The sequence below is a fragment of the Phocoena sinus genome, chromosome 11 (genome assembly GCF_008692025.1).
Source record: "Phocoena sinus isolate mPhoSin1 chromosome 11, mPhoSin1.pri, whole genome shotgun sequence".
NCBI lineage: Eukaryota > Metazoa > Chordata > Mammalia > Artiodactyla > Phocoenidae > Phocoena > Phocoena sinus.
In genome coordinates, this window is record NC_045773.1 from 47,665,409 (window position 1) to 47,686,434 (window position 21,026).

Genomic DNA, 21,026 nt, shown 5'->3' on the forward strand with positions numbered 1-21,026 from the left:
GATTTCTTAGTGGCTTTCAATATATTTGCTATTTAGTATTATTTCCCAAGAAGTTGGCTTTATCTGCTTTAACGAGGCAAAAAAATATATTTAAACTCACAAATCAAGCCCTGTGCTTCTTGCCACATGGTTGCCTGCAAGCCTTCAACTTAGGTAACTACATATTTTTAAAAAATAATTTCACAATTTCCTTTAAAAAAACTGAAGATTCTAAGAGTAACATATAGTCGCCCAATTTAATCTAAACTCAGGTTTTTTTTAATTAATTAATTTTATTTTTTTCTTATTTTTGGCTGTGTTGGGTCTTCGTAGCTGTGTGCAGGCTTTCTCTAGTTGTGGCGAGCAGGGGCTACTCTTCGTTGCTGTGCGTGGGCTTTTCACTGTGGTGGCTTCTCTTGTTGCGGAGCACGGGCTCTAGAGCACGTGGGCTTCAGTAAATGCGGCGCATGGGCTCAGTAGTTGTGGCGCACGGGCTCAGTTGCTCCGTGGCATGTGGGATCTTCCTGGACCAGGGCTCGAATCTGTGTCCCCTGCATTGGAAGGCGGATTCTTAACCACTGAGCCACCAGGGAAGCCCTAAACTCAGTTTTTAACTCAACTGTGTACAGTCTTACTTCATTGGCATAAAGGCACTGTTGTCCATTTCACAAACTAGTATGACTGAAAATAAATAATAAATACTACACTTAAGAAACTGGACCTGATTAACGCCACATACCTACCATGTAATCTTGAGCAAATCACTTCTCTAAGGTTCAGTATTACCTGGCCAAGTCCTTAAAAGCAGTGGTTCTTAAACACTGCTGTGCATTACAATATCTGGGAGTTAAAAAAAAAAATCCTTAGGACTAAAGACATGAGGGTCATATTCTAGCTATGTCAGAGCAACAAGGTAGAAGCAGCCTACGTTTTGGATTGCCCTCCTGAAATAGAGTTGTCATACCACATGTGAACTGCTAAACAGAGAAATAAAGTCTTATCTTATTTAAAAAAAAAAAATCCTGATGCCCAGGCTGTTCCCCTTAACACTTAAAGCAGAATCTGTGGGGGCAAACCTGGGTATCAGCAGTTTTTAGAACTCCCCAGGTGATACCAATATGTACTCAAGCTTGAGAACCAGGGCCTCAGAGGATTCTTATAAAGATTAAAAGAGAGAGTCAGTGTGGAAGTGCTATGCAAACAAAGTAGACATTACCATTCCTATTTTTTTCATTCAGTCACAATTTCAATATGTTCAACAGTTTGCACAACACTGTTTTTTATGATTCGTTCCTTTCTTCTAGGTTCACTTCCTTCTTTCTAAAGTACACTTTAGAGGAGTTCTTTAAGTGATTAAAACATGACTGGAAAACTCAAATTTTGTCTGAAAAATAACTTAATTTCATGCTTACTGTTGAATGATAGTTTGACTAGATGGAGAATTCTGGGTTAACAGGTTTTTTTTCTCAGCACTGTTCCAGTATATTCTGGCCTTGACTGTTGTTTTTGGGGAAGTGGCTGTCAATCTGCCTGCTATTCCTCAGTACGTAATCTGTTCTCTCAGGTCGCATTTAAGAGCTTCTCTTTGCCTTTGTGTCCAGTAGTTTCACGACAATGTGTACAAGTGGGAAAAGAGGGATACCACTTGGAATCTGGGGTGATATTTCCTTAGCCTGAAAATAAAGGTATTTCATCAATTCAGAAAATTCTCAGCTGTTATTTCTTCGAATGTTGCTTCTAGTTCACAGCGGTAGTGTTACACTGTGCGTTTTGTAACTTTGGATTGTGATCTCTTCAGTGTAAGAATTTCATGGGGGACTTCCCTGGCAGTGCAGTGGTTCAGAATCTGCCTGCCAACGCAGGGGACACAGGTTCAGTCCCTGGTACAGGAAGATCCCACATGCCACGCAGCAACTAAGCCCGTGTGACAAAACTACTGAGCCCGCACGCCACAACTACAAAGCCCGCGTGCTGCAACTACTGAAGCCTGTGCGTCTAGAGCCTGTGCTCCGCAACAAGAGAAGCCACCGCAATGAGAAGCCCATGTATCGCAACAGAGTAGCCCCCGCTCGCCGCAACTAGAGAAAGCCTGCACGCAGCAACAAAGACCCAACACAGCCAAAAATAAATAAAATTTTAAAAAAGAAAAAAAAAAAAGAATCTCATGGACCTGAGTTTTGGAAGTATTCTAACAGTACAGTTTCCAATTGCTTCTGCCAGAAATAAAACTGGCTTAGTAATAACTGTTTTACTTTCTAATCCTGTGGATTCCTGGATAATATGGGTATTAATTCAGACTGTAAACCTGCAGAATGTCCAGGTCAGAGGGCTGGATTATTCAGGAAAGATTTCTGTTGTGTCTCTGTGATGATGGACAGATTTTTTTTTTGTTTTTTGGTCTCTCCTTTTACTCAGGATGCAGACTTCTGAATGTCCTAACTTTAAGCAGAGATCTCAGTTCAAAATCCCCATTGGGTAGGCCCAATATCTCATTTCCAGTCCCCACTTGGAAGTTAAAAATCCAAACCAGTAGGTTATTGGAATGAATAGTGTCCTACTGAGGGGAGCCACAGAATTAGTTTATGATAGTTCTTGGATTTATGGCTTCCTTTTTAATTCTGGCATCTGAAGACATCCCTTTATTGCAAGTTCATCTCTGTATTTGGTTTTTTAAGTCTGATAGATTTAGCCAGCATTTCTGGGTGTTTGTAACAAGAGAATGCTGTTATTTTAGTCAACTAACTTGGCAGAAGCAAAAGCATTACCTATGTTTTATACCAATTTATTCAGAAAGAGAAAAAAAGTTCTAAAAACAAAGGTTTGAATTTTACTGCCTGTTTTCTTACCCTTTCCAATATTTCCAACAGTAAATTTTGAAGCCCATTAAATATACTAAAGACACGATCAAGGATGTCAGTTCAAATCTTTTACTTTTGTTGAGCTTTAGAAAAATCAAAATTAAAGACCTCTTAGTCCTAAGAAACTGAGTGGACTATGTATATACTATGTGAAACAGAAAAATAAGACAGAGTGGGAACAGGGCCCAAGGTTAGAAATCAGGAGTTTTGGTTGACCTCAAAGATAAAAGATTGTATTCAATGATCTTCAACATTCTATGCTTCTGTTTAATTCATAAAGATACACACATTAGATGATCATATTTCTCTTATTTACATGCCACCCAATTTTTCTAATGTTTAACAATAAGCTCTTTGACTTTTTGGTCCACTTAACTAAAATATCTTTCTAGTAAGGAAATAAGTATGACTATTCGACATTAAATATAATATTTGCTATGTATATTGCTCTTGTTATTAAAATTGTAAAGAGCATTAAGATACTGCTTTACTTACAACTCTTAAATGCAAATTGAAAATAAGCCCTCCCACTAACTTGGCATTTCAGTAACATAGAGATTTATAATTATAAGAAATTAACCAGGAAATAGCTTAACTATTTAGGGTACACTGTATACTAAAAAGAAGGGAGAAAGTAATTCACTCATTCCAATCTAGTATAATGGTCTGTGCATTTTTTTCCTAATGTTTGTATTTAGTTCCTTTGAATTCGCTGTGCATGTATGTACGTATGGCATGTATGTATGTGATTCTTAGGCTTCCCCAATGGTTTATATATTAGACGAAGACAAAAGTAAGCTTTATCTCACATTTTACCTTTTTTCTGGATCCTTTTGAAGGCACAATGAAATCATTTTTCTAAATGATTTTCCATACTTTTTCAGCATTTCTTTATCTTGAACACCAGTTTCCAAAGAAGGAGGATCATTCTGCAGTGTCAGCATTAAAACCTGTAAGAATTTTTAATACAATATAAACTTCTGAAGACTCAGTAAAGTAAATTAAATATTGCGGCCAAGTTTTTTCAATATAGACAACCTCCAAACATACGAGCAGATTTCATTTTCTAAAAGTTCACATCTAGACCAGTTGTTTGGAAACTAGAGTTATTTAGGTGTTTTCCACATAAACAGTATAGTTGGCTTCTCAGGCATGTGCCTACAAGGGCTCAACTGTATCAACATTGTACTGTATGTCCTTTAGTTGGAATCCTTTCTTCATGTCCTCTGTCCCCATTCTTATACCATCAAACTATCTTAAAAAAAATTAAAACCATAGCAAAATTAAGAGTGTGACCTTGCTGACTTTACCTATTCATGGCTCTGTTCCAACCTGACCCCTTGTAACCTGACCTTCTCTTCCCAGAACTCCTCAGAAACTTCAATCATAGAAATCACTGATGATGTCCCAGTTAACAAAACTACAGCCTCTTTTAGTTTGCATTCTTCCTACCTTTCCTGCAGCAACTGTCCATCCGAAATCTCTTCCTTCTTTGACTGACATGGCAACATACTATCTTAATGCATAGAGATGTAAATAATAAAGGTCACATTTATATGGTGGAATTTGGGATGATTTGTGTTTTTCTATACTGTTTGACTTTTTAATAAAAGTATAAGCCATTTTTCTGAGCACAAAGTCAACACCAAAATTAAAAGGCTATAATCAGAATTATTACTTGCTATTCAGATTCAATTTATATTTACTGAAAGGGAACTACTAAGATTGGCAGTATTTCTCGTTTTGAGCAAATAGGTTAACATGTGTATGTCTGGCTACAACTGCAGGAGTCACCGCCTACAATGATATAAAGTAAACCTCATCTTCCTCCCCCACCTCTTTTCAAAAATAAGCCATTTCTTGGACCTAAAAATAGCCTCCCACCTTACAGTTATTAAAAAAACATCCTTTTCAAAACCTTGTGAATATTCACTTACACCTAGGAATCTTGACCTTTAAGAAAAAACCATGGCCTTAAAATATCACTAACCCTTCACGCATCAAATATATAGGTCAATATACATATGTTTTGAATATGCAGATACAGAGAGGGTTTTCATACTATCTGCTTACTGGTTTTGTCCCTCTCTACATTGTTAAAGGGGACAAAATAACATTTTAAAGGTTCTAAAATGCACCAAGAACATACATATATGAATAATATCACTATGACAAAAATTCACAATGGTGGTCACCAATTTAAACAGTCATAGGGCATTTTGTAAAGTGATCAAGCAGAACTATAAACAACAGCTACAGTTACAAACAAATAGAATTCATGTGCATATTATAATTAAGGGGTCACACAGATAAAAATGGCTGCCAACAGTACTGGCAGGACCATCTTGAAACACAAAAAACTCATTTATTACTAATGTTGGGGCATTAGGATTAACAACTACGTTTCAAGTAACTACTCCTTCAGGATATAAGAGGCCTTTTAATAAAAGCTGCTTAGTGTCCTACTACAAAGCAAACTTTTATTCAATAACAGTGAGAATGATATATATGTATGGCACATGAACACTTTGCATGGATCTTATTTAACATATGAAAAGCACTTCAAACACTTAAAAGCACTTAAAAACAGTGTCTGGCACAGATAAGTGCTGAATCAATGTTAGTGATAATTACTATTAACATGTAACCCTTCCAACAACCTTATAAAGTAGAAATGATCATCATCCCCACTGAGGCTGTTCTACACAAGTGACTGTGGGGAACACACCCTAAAATAAGACACAACAGATCCTAATATCAAACTAGTTACAGTCAGGAGATGGTGAGTCATCATATAAAAAGCTCAACTACAATGTAAAGTCACCCAATGCTAAATACCAAATATCTAATAGAGATTTTAACTGCTACAGGAGTTAGAAGGAATGCAGGGCAGAATTCTATGGATAAGAATGTCAAACGAATCAGGCTCCCAGACTTCAGACTATACTACAAAGCTACAGTAATCAAGACAGTATGGTACTGGCACAAAACCAGAAATATAGATCAATGGAACAGGATAGAAAGCCCAGAGATAAACCCACACACATGTGGTCACCTTATTTTTGACAAAGGAGGCAAGAATATACAATGGAGAAAAGACAGCCTCTTCAAAAAGTGGTGCTGGGAAAACTGGACAGCTACATTAAAAGAATGAAATTAGAACACTCCCTAACACCATACACAAAAATAAACTCAAAATGGATTAAAGACCTAAATATAAGGCAAGACACTATAAAACTCTTAGAGGAAAACATAGACATAAATCATAGCACGATCCTTTTTGACCCATCTCCTAGAGAAATGAAAATAAAAACAAAAATAAACAAATGGGACCTAATTTAACTTCAAAGCTTTTGCACAGCAAAGGAAACCATAAACAGGACAAAAAGACAACCCTCAGAATGGGAGAAAATATTTGCAAATGAAGCAACTGACAAAGGATTAATCTCCAAAATTTACAAGCAGCTCAGTATCAAAAAAACAAACAACCCAATCCAAAAATGGGCAGAAGACCTAAAAAGACATTTCTCCAAAGAAGATACAGATTGCCAACAAACACATGAAAGGATGCTCAACATCACTAATCATTAGAGAAAAGCAAATCAAAACTACAATGAGGTATCACCTCACACCAGTCAGAATGGCCATCATCAAAAACTGTACAAACAATAAATGCTGGAGAGGGTGTGGAGAAAAGGGAACCCTCTTGTACTGCTGGTGGGAATGTAAATTGATACAGCCACTATGGAGAACAGTATGGAGGTTCATTAAAAAACTAAAAATAGAACTACCATATGACCCAGCAATCCCACTACTGGGCATATACTCTGAGCAAAACATAATTCAAAAAGAGTCATGTACCCCAATGTTCACTGCAGCTCTATTTACAATAGCCAGGACATGGAAGCAACCTAAGTGTCCAGCGACAGATGAATGGATAAAGAAAATGTGGCACATATATACAATGGAATATTACTCAGTCATAAAAAGAAACGAAACTGAGTTATTTGTAGTGAGGTGGATGGACCCAGAGTCTGTCACACAGAGTGAAGTAAGTCAGGAAGAGAAAAACAAATACTGTATGCTAACACATATATATGGAATCTTTAAAAAAAACAAGGTTCTGAAGAACCCAAGGGCAGGACAGGAATAAAGATGCAGACGTAGAGAATGGACTTGAGGACATGGGGTGGGGTGAAGGGTAAGCTGGGATGAAGTGAGAGAGTGGCATGGACATATATACACTACCAAATGTAAAATAGCTAGCTAGGGTTTCCCTGGTGGCGCAGTGGTTGAGAGTCCGCCTGCCAATGCAGGGGCCACGGGTTCATGCCCTGGTCTGGGAGGATCCCACATGCCGCGGAGTGGCTGGGCCCGTGAGCCATGGCCGCTAAGCCTGCGCGTCCGGAGCCTGTGCTCTGCAACAGGAGAGGCCACAACAGTGAGAGGCCCGCATACCGCAAAAAAAAAAAAAAAAAAGCTAGCTAGTGGGAAGCAGCCACATAGCACAGGGAGATCAGCTCAGTGCTTTGTGACCACCTAAAGGGGTGGTATGGGGAGGGTGGGAGGGAGATGCAAGAGGGAGGAGATATGGGGATATATGTATATGCATAGCTGATTCACTTTGTTATAAAGCAGAAACTAATACACCATTGTAAAGCAATTATACTCCAATAAAGATGTTAAATAAATAAATAAAGTGAAGGAGAACAACAACAAAAAAAGAATGCCAAATGAAGTAAGGCTCTGAAAGAGAATTGAGGCATGAGCTGGGGTAGTACTTTGAATATGAGCTTCACCTTCATTGGCGGATAGTTATGATAAGGAGCTGCCCCTGTGGCCAGTTCAATTGCCGTGATCCCAAAACTCCAGATGTCAGCTTTAAAATCATAACCCCGGACCTGTACAGAACAGAGAGATGTACAAGATTATTTTTACCACCCTAAAAGCACTTTTAAAAGGTAGCTTCTAATATGTATCAAGAACCATAAATTTTAAGCCAATAAAATATAATCTAAAGTTGGCAAAAGCCAAATATACTTGGTAAGAGGAAAAAAGAAAAGGAAAGAAAGAAAACTGAATGAATGTTCACCAACAATAGGGAAATAGTTAAGTATGGTATATTCATTTAAAAAAGTATTATACACTCAACTAAAAGCAAAATTAATGAATTCTATATGAAAATATGGAAAACCACTTTATGATGTTATATGATAAAGCACTTATGAAGAAAAACGATTACAAAAGTTTTCATAAGTTCTGGTCCTATTACAAACAGATATATAGCCTATTAAAGAAAAAAACTAGAAAGAACTAGAACAAAAAAAAAATGTTAGGCAGTCTTAGGCATAGTTTTCCCAATTTCCTATGTTATGGTATTGTTTTTTTCTTTTTTTAAATTAATTTTTATTGGTGTATAGTTGCTTCACAATGCCGTGCTAGTTTCTACTGTACAGCAAAGTGAATCAGCCACACGTATACATATATCCTCTTTTTTTTGGATTTCCTTCCCACTTAGGTCACCAGAGAGCACTGAGTAGAGTTCCTTGTGCTACACAGTAGGTTCTTATTAGTTATCTATTTTATACACAGTATCAATAGTGTATATATATCAATCCCAATCTTCCAGTTCATCCCACCCCCTCTTCCCCCTTGGCGTCCACATGCCTGTTCTCCACATCTGTGTCTCTATCTCTGCTTTGCAAATAAGATCATCTACACCATTTTTCTAGATTCCACATATATGCGTTAATGTTTTTCTTTTTCTGACTCACCTCACTCTGTATGACAGTCTCCAGGTCCATCCACATCTCTACAAATGACCCAATTTTGTTCCTTTTTATGGCTGCGTAACACTCCATTACATATATGTCCCACACCCTCCCCATTAATTCCTCTGTGTTATGGTATTGTTTTATCACCTTAATTTTTAGAATGAAAAAAGTTACCAAGGGTGAGAATATTTTTAAAGTTGTTGGTGTGAATATGTTGCCAAATTTCTCTCCTTTATACTGTCACTAGCATATTATATAATTAAATATTTTAATTTTCTATCCTAAGCAATATAGGAGGAGAAACAGGTTTGGGGAGTGTGTGGTTTGAGACCTAAAATTAAAGCTCCATATTACGTGCTGCTTCAACATTGGGTAAACAGGAGGACCTCTACTGACCTAAGCGAAAGTTCCCTTCCCCGGTCTCCTCCCAAGGAGAAGGCCCCCTAGGCCCAACAACCCTGCATATCAAATGGATCAGGTACAGTTCCTGTTTATTCCTGAGTAGCAGGTTTCCCTGCCAGCCGTCAGAATTGTTCAAACAAGCCAATCACACCTTCACAAGGAAACCAAAGGGCATATCACTCTCTTGATACTACAAAGCCTGTCTCCTTCAGCAACTGTTTGTTCTTTTCCTTCCTAAGTGCAACCCCGTGGGGCATGCAGTGTCCTCTGCCTCCAGATATGTGTACATACAAATAATAAACTGCTGTCAATCTCATTAGGCCCAGTGTCAGGTGCTGTGCGTTCAGCCATCCCCATAACCCTAGCATGGGAAGCCTTCCCTCACCAACAGGGTCACTATAGGCCTGTACTGTATTGTATTTTATTGTAACAGAATAAAAAGTAGATTCAGTTCTACATACTGAGTTTGACATAAGACATTTATGTAAAACATCTATAGGGAATTGGAAATATCTATCCAGAGGCTTAAAAAACAAGACTCGACTGGATATAATTTAGAAATAATTAACAGGTGGGAAGTGGAGATGAAAATAGTATGTGTCGTCAGAGAATAGAAGAGTCAGAAACAAGATGCTGGGGAGCAGTGTCATTTAGCAGTAGAAGGAAAGCCAGAAGAGAAGCCAGAGAAATGGCCCGACAAGTAGATGAAGAATGAGGAAGCTAAGGATGTGAGTAAAGGGGGAAAAGGTCAACAGTTTCAAATGCCACAAAGAGCAAAACAAGGAGCAAAAAAATGAGCACTGGATTGGAGAAATAGCAGTTTCCATTAGGTGATGGGATGAGCGACATCAGACTACAGTTTGTTTGACAACTGGGAAAGAGGGACTTGGAGAAAACTAGTCCTTCAAGAGCCATAGCAATGAAACTACATGTAAAAAAAGTCAGGTCATTTAATTTGTACTAAGGATATTAGCATTAAATCAATCTTGTATATTATTCCTTAGGTTGCCTTCTGTATAAATCTTGAGATTCATATGTCCTTTGTTAAGATTCTAGAGTTTTTTTTTTTTTTTTTTAAAGCATGGACCAGTCTTAAGGAACAGAGACGTACTTCCCAAAGCTAACCTAGTAGAACAAACAAAAGCAAACACTACTCAATTTTTTCAATTTTGTAACAAAACCCCAAATCATTTTAAAAAGACAAAAGACACAGTACCTGTTCCATAACTTCAGGTGCCATCCAGCAAGGGGTTCCAACAAAGGTTTTTCTAACTTTATTTCGGGTAATGTCACCACCAGTTGCTAAAAAAGCACTAACTCCAAAGTCTAAAATAGAATACAACAGCAAGGCATTAAAAGTATAGTAACTAACATAAATAGATAGGAAAGTAATATAGTTATGGTCCTATATACACAGCATGACCTTTTCTCTTCTTTCTGCTAAACTTCTTGACTAAATTAAGACATAGCTTAACAGATTCCTCACTCCATTCCTCTCCACCTCCACAATCATCATCTCCTCAGATTTTCCTCCTTGCTCCGATCCATTCTTTTCATCTTCCCAAATGAAATACTATATCCATTAAACACTAACTCCAGTTGCCTCTTCTCCCCAGCCCCTGGCAACCACCATTCTACTTTCTGTCTCTATGATTTTGACTGCTCTTAAGTATTTCATGTAAGTGGAATCATACAGTATATCTTTTTATAACTGACTTATTTCACTTAGCGTAAGATCTTCAAGGTTCATCCATGTTGTAGCATATGTCAGAATTTCCTTCCTTTAGAGGTTGAATAATATTGCATTGTATGTATATACTACATTTTGTGTATTCATTCATCCACTGATGGACACTTAAGTTGCTTCCAAGTTTTAGCCATTGTAAATAACGCTGCTATGAAAATAGGTACACAAATACCTGTTTCAGTCCCTGCTTTCAGTTCTTTGGCATATAATTCCATTCAGAAGTGGAATTGCTGGATCATACGGTATTTTTATTTTTAATTGATTTAAGGAATTGCCATACTCTTTCCCACAACAGCTGTACCATTTTACGTTCCTACCAATAGTGAACAAGGATTCAGATTTCTCCACATCCTTGTTATTTTCTATTTTTTGATAACAGCCATCCTAATGGGTTAGTATCTCCTTTTAGTTTTGACTTGTATTCTTCCCTGATGATTAGTGATACTGAGCATCTTTTCATGTGCTTTCTGGACATTGGAATATCTTCTTTGGAGAAATGTCTATTAAATTTTAAAATTGATTTTTTGTTGTTAAGTTTTAGGAGTTCTCTATATATTCTGGATATTATAAATCTCTTACCAGATACATGACTTGCAAATCTTTTCTCCCATTTTGTGGGTTGCCTTCTAACCCTGTGGAGAGTGTCTTTTAATGCACAAAATTTTTAAATTTTCATGAAATCCAACTTGTCTATTTTTATTCTTTTGTTGCCTGTGCCTTTGGTGTCATATCTAAGAAATCACTGCTAAATTCAACATCGTGAAACTTTTGCCCTATGTTTTCTTCTAAGTGTTTTATTGTTTTAGGTCATATATTTAGGTCCATTTTGAGTTAATTTTTGAATATAGTGTTAGCTAAGGGTCCAACTTCATTCTTTTGCATTGGGATATTCAGTTTTCCCAGCACCATTTGTTGAAAAGACTGTCTTTTCCCCATTGAATAGCCTTGACACCCTTGTCAAAAATCATTTGACCATATGTACGAGGGTTTATTTCTGAGCTTTCTATTCTATTCCACTGGTCTCTATACCTATCTTTATGTCAATAACATACTGTTTATATTACTGTTGTTTTGTAGTAAGCTTTGAAAACAGGAAGTATGAGTCCGCCTGCTTTGTTCATTTTTTTTTTTCAAGACTGTTTTGGCTATTTGAGGTTCCCTGAGACTCCATATGAATTTTAGGATTTTTTTTTTCTATTGCTGCAAAAAAAAAAAATGTCATTGGGGCTTTGATAGGGATTGCACTGAATCTATAAATTACTTTGGGGAGTATTGACTTTTTAACAATAGTAAGTTTTCCAATCCATGAACAGGGGGATGTGGTTCCATTCATTTACATCCTCTTTAATTTCTTTCAGCAATGTTTTATAGTTTTCATTGTACAAGTATTCTACCTCCTTGATTAAGTTAACTGCTAAGTATTTTATTCTTTTTGATGCTACTTGTAAATGGGATTGTTTTGTAATTTCTTTTTCAAATTGTTCACTGTTAGTGTAGAAAATGCAACTGATTTTTGTTAAAGATTACCATTTTATTTTTATTTATCTTTATTTATTTATTTTGGCTGCGCCAGGTCTTAGTTGCAGCATGTGGGATATTCACTGCGGCATGCAGGATCTTTAATTGTGGCATGATGGCTTCTAAGTTGCAGTATGCAGACTCAGCTGCGGCATGTGGACTTCTTAGTTGCAGAATGAGAACTCTTAGTTGCAGCATGTGTGCAGGATCCAGTTCCCTGACCAGGGATTGAACCCAGGCCCCTGGCATTAGGAACGTGCAGTCTCACCCACTGGACCACCAGGGAAGTCTGTGACTGATTTATGTCTGTTGACTTTGCATCCTACTTTACAAAATTCATTTATTAGTTCAAATAGGTTTTTTTTAAAAATATTTATTTATTTTATCTTTTGGCTGCGTTGGGTCTTAGTTGCGGCACGTGGGATCTTTCGTTGCAGCATGTGGGATCTTTGTTGTGGCGTGCGGGCTTCTCTCTAGTTGTGGCGTGCGGGCTCAGTAGTTGTGGCACGTGGGCTCTGTAGTTGTGGCGTGCAGGCTCCAGAGCACATGGGCTCTGTAGTTGTGGCGTGGGCTTAGTGGCCCCATGGCATGTGGGATTTTAGTTCCCTGACTAGGGATCGAGTCTGTGTCCCCTGCACTGGAAAGAAGATTCTTAACCACTAGACCACCAGGGAAGTCTCTCAAGTAGTTCTTTATGTAATGTTTAGGGTTTTCTACATATAAGATCATAAAATCTGCAAACAGACATAAGTTTACCTCTTTCTTTCTAGTTTGAATGTCTTTTATTTTTTTTCTTGCCTAACTGTTCAATCTAGAACTTCCAGTACTGTGTTGAATAGAAGTGGCAAAAGCAGACATCCTTCCTGTGTTCCTGAACTCAGAGTAAAACCTTTCATCACTGAGTATGATGTTCATTGTAGGTTATTCATATATGGCTTTTAGTATGTTGAGGAAGTTTCCTTCTGTTCCTACTTTGTTGCATGTTTCTATCATGAAAGGGTGTTAAATTTTCTCAAATGCTTGTTCTTCACTGAGGTGATCAGGTGGGTTTTCTTTTTCTTTCTGTTAACGTCATGTATAACAATAATTTTCATATGTTGAATCATCCTTGCATTCCAAAGAAATCCTATTTGGCCATGGTATATGATCCATTTAATATGCTACTGAATTTGATTTGCTAGTTATTTTGCTGAAAATATCTACATCAAGTTCATAATGGATACTAGTCTGTAGTAAGTAGTCTTTTCTTGTTAGTGTCTTTGTCTGACTTTTGGTCTTGTTGAGGCATGTGAGCTCAGTAGTTGTGGCATGCTGGCTCAGTTGCCCTGCGGCATGTGGGATCTTAGTCCCCTGACCAGGGATCAGACCCGCATTCCCTGAATTGTAAGGTGGATTCTTTAGCACTGAACCACCAGGGAAGCCCCTAGTTCTTCTTTAAATGTTTGATAGAATTCACCAGTGAAACCATCGAGTCCAGGGCTTTTCTCTGTCAGAAAATTTTTGATTACTGATTCAATCTCTGTGCTAGTTATAGGTCATTTCAGATTTTCTACTTCTTCATGATTTCACCTTGTTAGGTTTTGTGTTTCAAGGAATTTGTCCATCTAGGTTATCCAATTTGTTGGAGTACAATTGTTCATAATACCATCTTATAATCCTTTTTATTTGGGTGGAATTGGTAGTTATGTCCCCATTTTTGTTTCTGATTCTTTTATTTTTAAAAAGTATTTATTTATTTATTTTATTTTTGGCTGCATTGGGTTTCAGCTGCAGCACGTGGGATCTTCGTTGGAATCTTCATTGCGGCACATGGGATCCTCTGCCAGGGCACGCGGGCTCCTCACTGTGGCGCGAGGGCTCAGTAGTTGTAGCATGCAGCCTCTCTAGTTGTGACCCGCATGCTCAGTGGATGCAGCACGTGGGTCCAATTGCCCCATGGCATGTGGGATCCCAGTTTCCTGACCAGGGATCAAACCCACGTCCCCTGCACTGGAAGGCAGATTCTTAACCATTGGACCACGAGGGAAGTCCCTGTTTCTGATTTTAGTCATTTGAATCTTCTTTCTTTTTTTCTTAGTCTACTTAAAGGTTTGTCAATTTTGGTGATCTTCGGGCTTCATTGATTCCCTCTATTGCTTTTCTATTCTCTATTTCCTTTTCTCAACTCTAAATTTTATTATTTCCTTCTTCTGCTAGCTTTGGGTTCAGTTTCTTCTTTTTCTAGTTCCTTAAGCTGTAAAGTTAGGTTGTTGATGTGCTATCTTTCTTGTTAAAGAAAGCATCTAAAGCTATAAATCTGCCCCTTAGCAATGCTTTCACTGTGTCCCCTGAGTTCTGGTATGGTTGTGATTTTGTTTTCATTCATTTCTAAGTATTTTCTAGTTTCCCTTGTGATGTCTTCCTTCATCCACTGGTTGTGAAAATGTGTGCTTAGTTTCCATAAATTTGTGAATTTTCCCATCCTCTGTTGTTGGTTTCTAGCTTTACCCCATTGTGGTCAGATGATATCACTTAATCTGTGGCCTAACATATGGTCTATCCTGGAAAATGTCCCTTGGGCACTTGAGAAGAATGTGTATGCTGTTCCTGTTGGGTAGAGTGTTCCGTATATGTCTGTTAGATCTAGAAGGTCAATGTGTTAAGTCCTCTATTTCCTTATCTTCTGTCTGTTCTACCCATTATTAAGAGTGGAGTACTGAAGTCCCCAACTATTATTATAGAGCTCTCTACTGTTTCCTTCAGTATTGTAAAGGTATCTACAGTACCCTTCACTTCTGTCATTTTTTGCTCCATATATTTTGCTGTTATGTTAATAGGTGCATGGATATTTATAAGTGTTGTATCTACTTGTTGTATTTAACCTTTTATTAATATGTAATGTACTTCCTTAAATCAGACAGAGAAGAGAAATATTGTATGATATCCCTTATATGCGGAATCTAAAAAGAAATGACCCAAATGAACTTACTTACAAAACAGAAACAGACTCACAGACTTAGAGAATGAACTTATGGTTACCGGGGGGAAAGGGAGAGTTAGGGAGTTTGGGATGGACATGTACACACTGCTATATTTAAAATGGATAACCAACAAGGACCTACTGTATAGCACAGGGAACTCTGCTCAATGTTATGTGGCAGCCTGGATGGAAGGGGAACTTAGGGGAGACTGGATACATGTATATGTATGGCTGAGTCACTTTGCTGTGTACCTGAAACTATCACAACATTGTTAACTGGCTATACTCCAATATAAAATAAAAGGTTAAAAAAATATGTAATGTACTTCTTTGTCTCTTGTAACCTTTTTTTTTTTTAATTAGAGTATAGTTGCTTTACACTGCTGTGTCAGTTTCTGCTGTACAGCAAAGTGAATCAGCCATACATATACATATATCCCCTCTTTTTTGTATTTCCTTCCCATTTAGGTCACCATAGAGCACCAAGTAGAGTTCCCTGTGCTATACCGTAGGTTCTCATTAGTTATCTATTTTACACATACTAGTGTATATATGTCAATCGCAATCTTCCAATTCACCCCCCCCACATCCTGGTAACCTTTTTTGATTTAAAGTCTATTTTGTCTGATATTAGAGTAGCCACCTCTGCTCTCTTTTAGTTAGTTACTATTTGCATAGGATATATTTTTCCATCCTTTCACTTTCAATCTATTTGTGTCTTTGGATCTAAAGTGACTTGCTTATAGATAGCATATAACTGGATCATGTTTTTATCCATCCTGTCAATCTCTGTCTTTAATTGGACAGTTAATTCATCTACATTTAAAGCAATTATTGATAAGGAGGGACTTACTTCTGTCATTGTGTTATTTTTTTCATATGACATAGCTTTTTGGTCCCTCATTTCCTATATTACTTATTTTGTGCTTAATTTTTTGTTGTAAAATGCTTAATTTTTTTTCTCATTTTCTTTTGTTTATATTCTATAGCTATTCTCTTTATGGTTACCATAGGGATTACATTTACCATGGTAAAGTTGTAACAATCTAATTTGAATTTACATCAGCTTAACTTCAATAACATACAAAAACTCTTCTCCTTTACAGCGCTATTCTCACCTCTTTTGGTTGTCGTTGTCATCATAAAATTACATCTTAATAAACTGTGTGCTCAAAAACATGAACTAATCATTCTTTTAAATGCATTAGTCTCTTAAATTACGTAGAAAAGAAGACTTGGAGTTACAAACCAATACCAAGTAATACCAAGTTTTAGACCAATAACTGTTTTTAGCAATGTATCAGTCTCTTAAATTATGTAGAAAACAAAAAGTGCAGTTACAAACCATTGTTACAATACTACTAGCTTTTATACATCCCCATGTATTTACCTTTACTGAGATCTTTATTTCTTCATACTGCTTGCAGTTACTGTCTAGGGTCCTCCGATTTTACCTTGCAAGACTCGCTTGAGCATTTCTTACAGGGCAGGTCTATTCCCTCAGCTTTTGTTTATCTGGAAATGTCTTAATTTCTCCCTCATTTTTGAAAAACAGTTTTACTGGATATATGATTCTTGGTTGACACTTTTTCTTTCAGCACTTTGAATATACTGTCTCTCTGCCTTCTGGCCTCCGAAGTTTCTGATAAGAAATCTGCTGACAACCTTATTTAGGACCCTTGTATGTGATGAGTCACTTTTCTCTCGCTGTTTTCAAAATTCTTTGTCTTTGCCTTTTATAAGTTTGATTATAATGGGAGTCTCTGAGTCTCTCAGAGTTCACCTTAGTTGGAGATCACTGAGCTTCTCAGATGTTTGTCTTTCATCAAATTTGAGATGTTTCCAGCCATTATTATTTTTTTGTGTGTGGTACGCGGGCCTCTCACTGTTGTGGCCTCTCCCGTTGTGCAGCACAGGCTCCAGACGCGCAGGCTCAGTGGCCATGGCTCACGGGCCCAGCTGCTCTGTGGCATGAGGGATCTTCCCGGACCGGGGCACGAACCCGTGTCCCCTGCATCGGCAGGTGGACTCTCAACCACTGCGCCACCAGGGAAGCCCTCCAGCCATTATTTCTTCAAATATTCTCTCTGCCCCTTTCTTCTCCTTCTAGGCCTCCCACAGTGTGTATGTTGGTCTGCTTAATGGTATCCAAACAGGTCCCTCAGGCTCTATTCACTTTTCTTCAATCATTTTCCTTTCTGTTCCTTAGACTTGATAATTTCCATTTTTCTATCTTCAAGTTCACCAGTTATTTCTTCTGCCAGCTCAAATCTGCATTTAAATCCTTCTAGTGAGTTTTTCATTTCACAATAAAAGTTATTGTAGCTCCAGAATTTCTTTTTGGTTTCTTTTGAGGTTTTCTCTCCTTATTGATATTTAGATTTTATTCACACATCATTGTTTTGAGTTTTTCCATATCTTCCTTTAATTCTCTGAACATTTTAAGATAGCTGTTTTAAAGTCTTTGTCTAGTAGATGTGCCATCAGGTCTTTTCCAGTGATAGTTTCTGTTCGTTTATTTATTTCCTTTGAATAGGCCATACTTTCCTGTTTCACTGAGTGCTCTGTGATTTTTTTGTTGCTGTTGAAGACTGGACATTTGAATCTAATAAGGTGGTAATGCTGGAAATCAGATTCTCCCCCTTTCCTGGGGTTTGCTGTTTTTTGTTATTTTTTTTTGTTTTTTGGGGGTTGTGGTAGGCTGTATCTGTGCTAAGCATCAGCCTGAAATGTAAAGTTAAGATCTTCTCAGATCTTTTCTGCACCTTTTCCTGGGAATGTACATTCACTTTCCAATTTTCCCTGCAAATGTAGTTTTGTTTTTTGTTTTTGTTTTTTTTTTTGGACATGCCACGTGGCTTGTGGCATCTTAGTTCCCTGACCAGGGAATCAAACCCAGGCCCTCAGCAGTGAAAGCGCAGAGTCCTAACCACTGGACTGCCAGGAAAGTCTCTATAGTTTTGTTTTGTTTTGTTTTGTTTTCCCCTGTAGTTGTTTTTTGATGTCCTAGTCTTTAAAGTCTGGCTCCAAAAAGGGCAAGAGAAGGGAAGGAAAAAAGGCCATGGCCTGTTAAAGTCCCTTGGAAATCACTTGAAAGGGAGGAGCTGCAACAACAATGGCTGCCTGTCTCTTTGTACCTCTGTGATCAGAAGCAATCAGTAATCAGAGCATATCCTGGATATCTGGAGGACAGGATCTTTTCTGCCACCATGGTTCCTGCAAGCTGCTCCAAAAACATGTGCATAGCTGCCTGCCAGGTGGCTGATAGGTGAGGAATGAGCAGCTCTGAAATTAACTGTAATTTACCTTCCAAGTCTTGCCCTAGAATTTTCAAGCAATCAGTGGAATGCAGAATTCCAACATTAGACAAATTCTGCCAATTCAATTGTTGTTTAGGTGGGGAGAAGATTCTTGGTGCTTCCTACTCTGCCATCTTCCCAGAATTCTCTCTTCTTTAGTTTCTTACCACTTGATTTTGCTTCTCTAAACAATACAGTATAATTGTGCCTGGTTTTGAACTTATATAAATGGAATCACAAGCTATATATTCTGACTAGCTTCATTCACTCTATATTTTTATAATTTATTTAATGCTTTTGTATACAGTTGTAGTTCTATTCATTTTCATCACTATATAGTATTCCAAAGTATAAATTAACTACAATTTACTTATCCATTCTACTAACAAAAGACCTGGGACTGTTTCAAACTTTCAATGCTTATGAGCACTATGGCACACTGAAGTATGAGTTTCTCTATGCCATACACCTAGAAGCTAAAGTCTCTGGGTAAGCATATCTTCAACTTAATAAAGTATTGGTACTGTTTATATTCCCACCATCAGAGGGTGAGATTCTCCCTTGCTTTACATCCACACTGATAACTAGTACTGTCAGATGTGTTTGCTACGTCAGTCAGTATAATGTGGTATCCCCAATGCTATTTTACTTTGCATTTAATTGCTAGCTAGTGAGGCTGACCACCTTTTATTATATTTATGTTTTGATGTCATTTGAGATTATCTGATTTTTCCTTAATGAGTTCTTTGTATGTTCTAAATTTGAGCCCCTTGTCAAGTTATTCATGCTGCAAATATCTTCTCTGTGGTTTTGCTTTTTTACTTATTAATGGTGACAAACTGTTCTTCTTTCGATGAACAGTAGTTGCTAATTTTACAGGAGCCAAATTTATCAATCTTTTTCTTTACGTTAGAACATGATGTGGCTTTGTTAAAATATTCCCTTACCTGAGGACATGAAGATGTGTGCCTAAATTATCTTCTAAAGCTGAAGAAATAATTCAAGGTTTGGGTGGTTATTTTCCTCCTGCCAAACATCTGACTGTTCCAGCAGTGTGGGACCAAGCTGAGGTTTTTTCTCAGATGATCTGCTTGATCTACAATCCTGCAGTTCAGCTATTCTGGAGTTTCACCCTGGTGGAGGGGGCATTTCACCAGGATAGCAACACTGGCAGGCCTTGGACTCCAGTTCTTGTCTCTTTAGCTCTGAATCTGACAAAAGTACACTTCCACCTCTCAGATGCCTCTTCCTAATTGGCAAATACCCCATTTCTCCCAGGACAGAAGCAGTTCTGTATCACCTCTCTGTAGCATATTTATTCTTAAACGCAATGAGGTTTCTTGACTACTTCTCCTTTAAAAGAAAGTAAAGAATGCTATGAAAACCCACAGATGACGACTTTAATGGGGATAAGGAGTAGATAATTGTAAGGTAATGAGTAATGGTCAGAAAATGCCTAAGACTGAAAATGAAGGATGAGTAGTGGAAGATACCTTGAGTCAGTAGGGATGTGTCAACATAGTATGTTTGACCAGAGAGGGTCCAGGGGATAGAAGAGAAAACTAAGAAAACGTAACAGATAAGTAATGTGGTTCTATCAACCATTAAACCAAAATAAAAAGAAATATTAATCATTACCTGCAATCTGTACTGAGCCATCTTCTCCAAGAAGAATATTGCCAGCTTTCACATCTCTTTAAGAAAAAAAAAGAATCACTTATTAAAAAACACCTATGCTCTGGAGTCACATAATTTAAGCGGTTCACTATATTCACCACAACACTGTCAATATTTAAATGTTCTATTTTGCATTAAAGGGTATTAAGGCCAACAGTAGAATTTAAAAAATTGTAGTCACTTGTGCTATAATCCAAACATTGTAAACAATAACATATAGCTTTTTACTATTAAATTTGGAAAATCTGAGGTTATTAAATACTCAATTGAGATAATAGTGGCCAAAGAATGTGACCCTCACTTACTATCACCTTATCTACTTTTTAAAATACAATGATTTTTTTCTACACCCTAATATATGATCAAAAATTTTAAATGGTGTGTGGTTGAAAACAGGGACTATTCTATGCCTGTAGCATAAATACATGATGGAAATTATTCAAACATCTCTATATTCTTATTAGTAACTATATATAACAGCTCAAGTCATACATGAACACTTCCTGCTATAAAAACCTAAACATCACTGAAAAGGCCAAAGTTCCTTTTGACCACTGTTCTCAAGTCTAGTATTCTCTCCAAAGTTTTCAACCATTATCAGTCTAGTTAACGGAATATGTTCCTGTGACATATCTGGACTTTTCTTCCAACATAAATGATATCGTACTATCCCTTCAAATCTACAACTTGTTTTTCTCATGCAATAATGTGTCAGTAATATCTAGCAAAATTTACAATCCCTAATTCCTATGAGTAATCCACTTCTTTGATAACCTAGAGAAACTCTCACAATGTTCACAGAATATACAAGGG

The 21,026-nt window shown here is 37.4% G+C and overlaps 1 protein-coding gene across 3 annotated transcripts in view; it reads right to left on the minus strand.

Annotated features, from left to right (window-relative positions):
- OXSR1 (oxidative stress responsive kinase 1) overlaps positions 1 to 21,026 on the minus strand; it is a 101,354-nt gene that overhangs the window by 24,198 nt on the left and 56,130 nt on the right. For all 3 annotated transcript variants that reach the window (XM_032648576.1, XM_032648577.1, XM_032648578.1), the window contains 4 exons: positions 20,175 to 20,230; positions 10,230 to 10,339; positions 7,637 to 7,738; positions 3,654 to 3,787 (listed from right to left, as the gene is read on the minus strand). In XM_032648576.1, the coding sequence (XP_032504467.1) occupies positions 3,654 to 3,787; positions 7,637 to 7,738; positions 10,230 to 10,339; positions 20,175 to 20,230 (402 nt within the window). The remainder of the gene's footprint in view (positions 1 to 3,653; positions 3,788 to 7,636; positions 7,739 to 10,229; positions 10,340 to 20,174; positions 20,231 to 21,026) is intronic.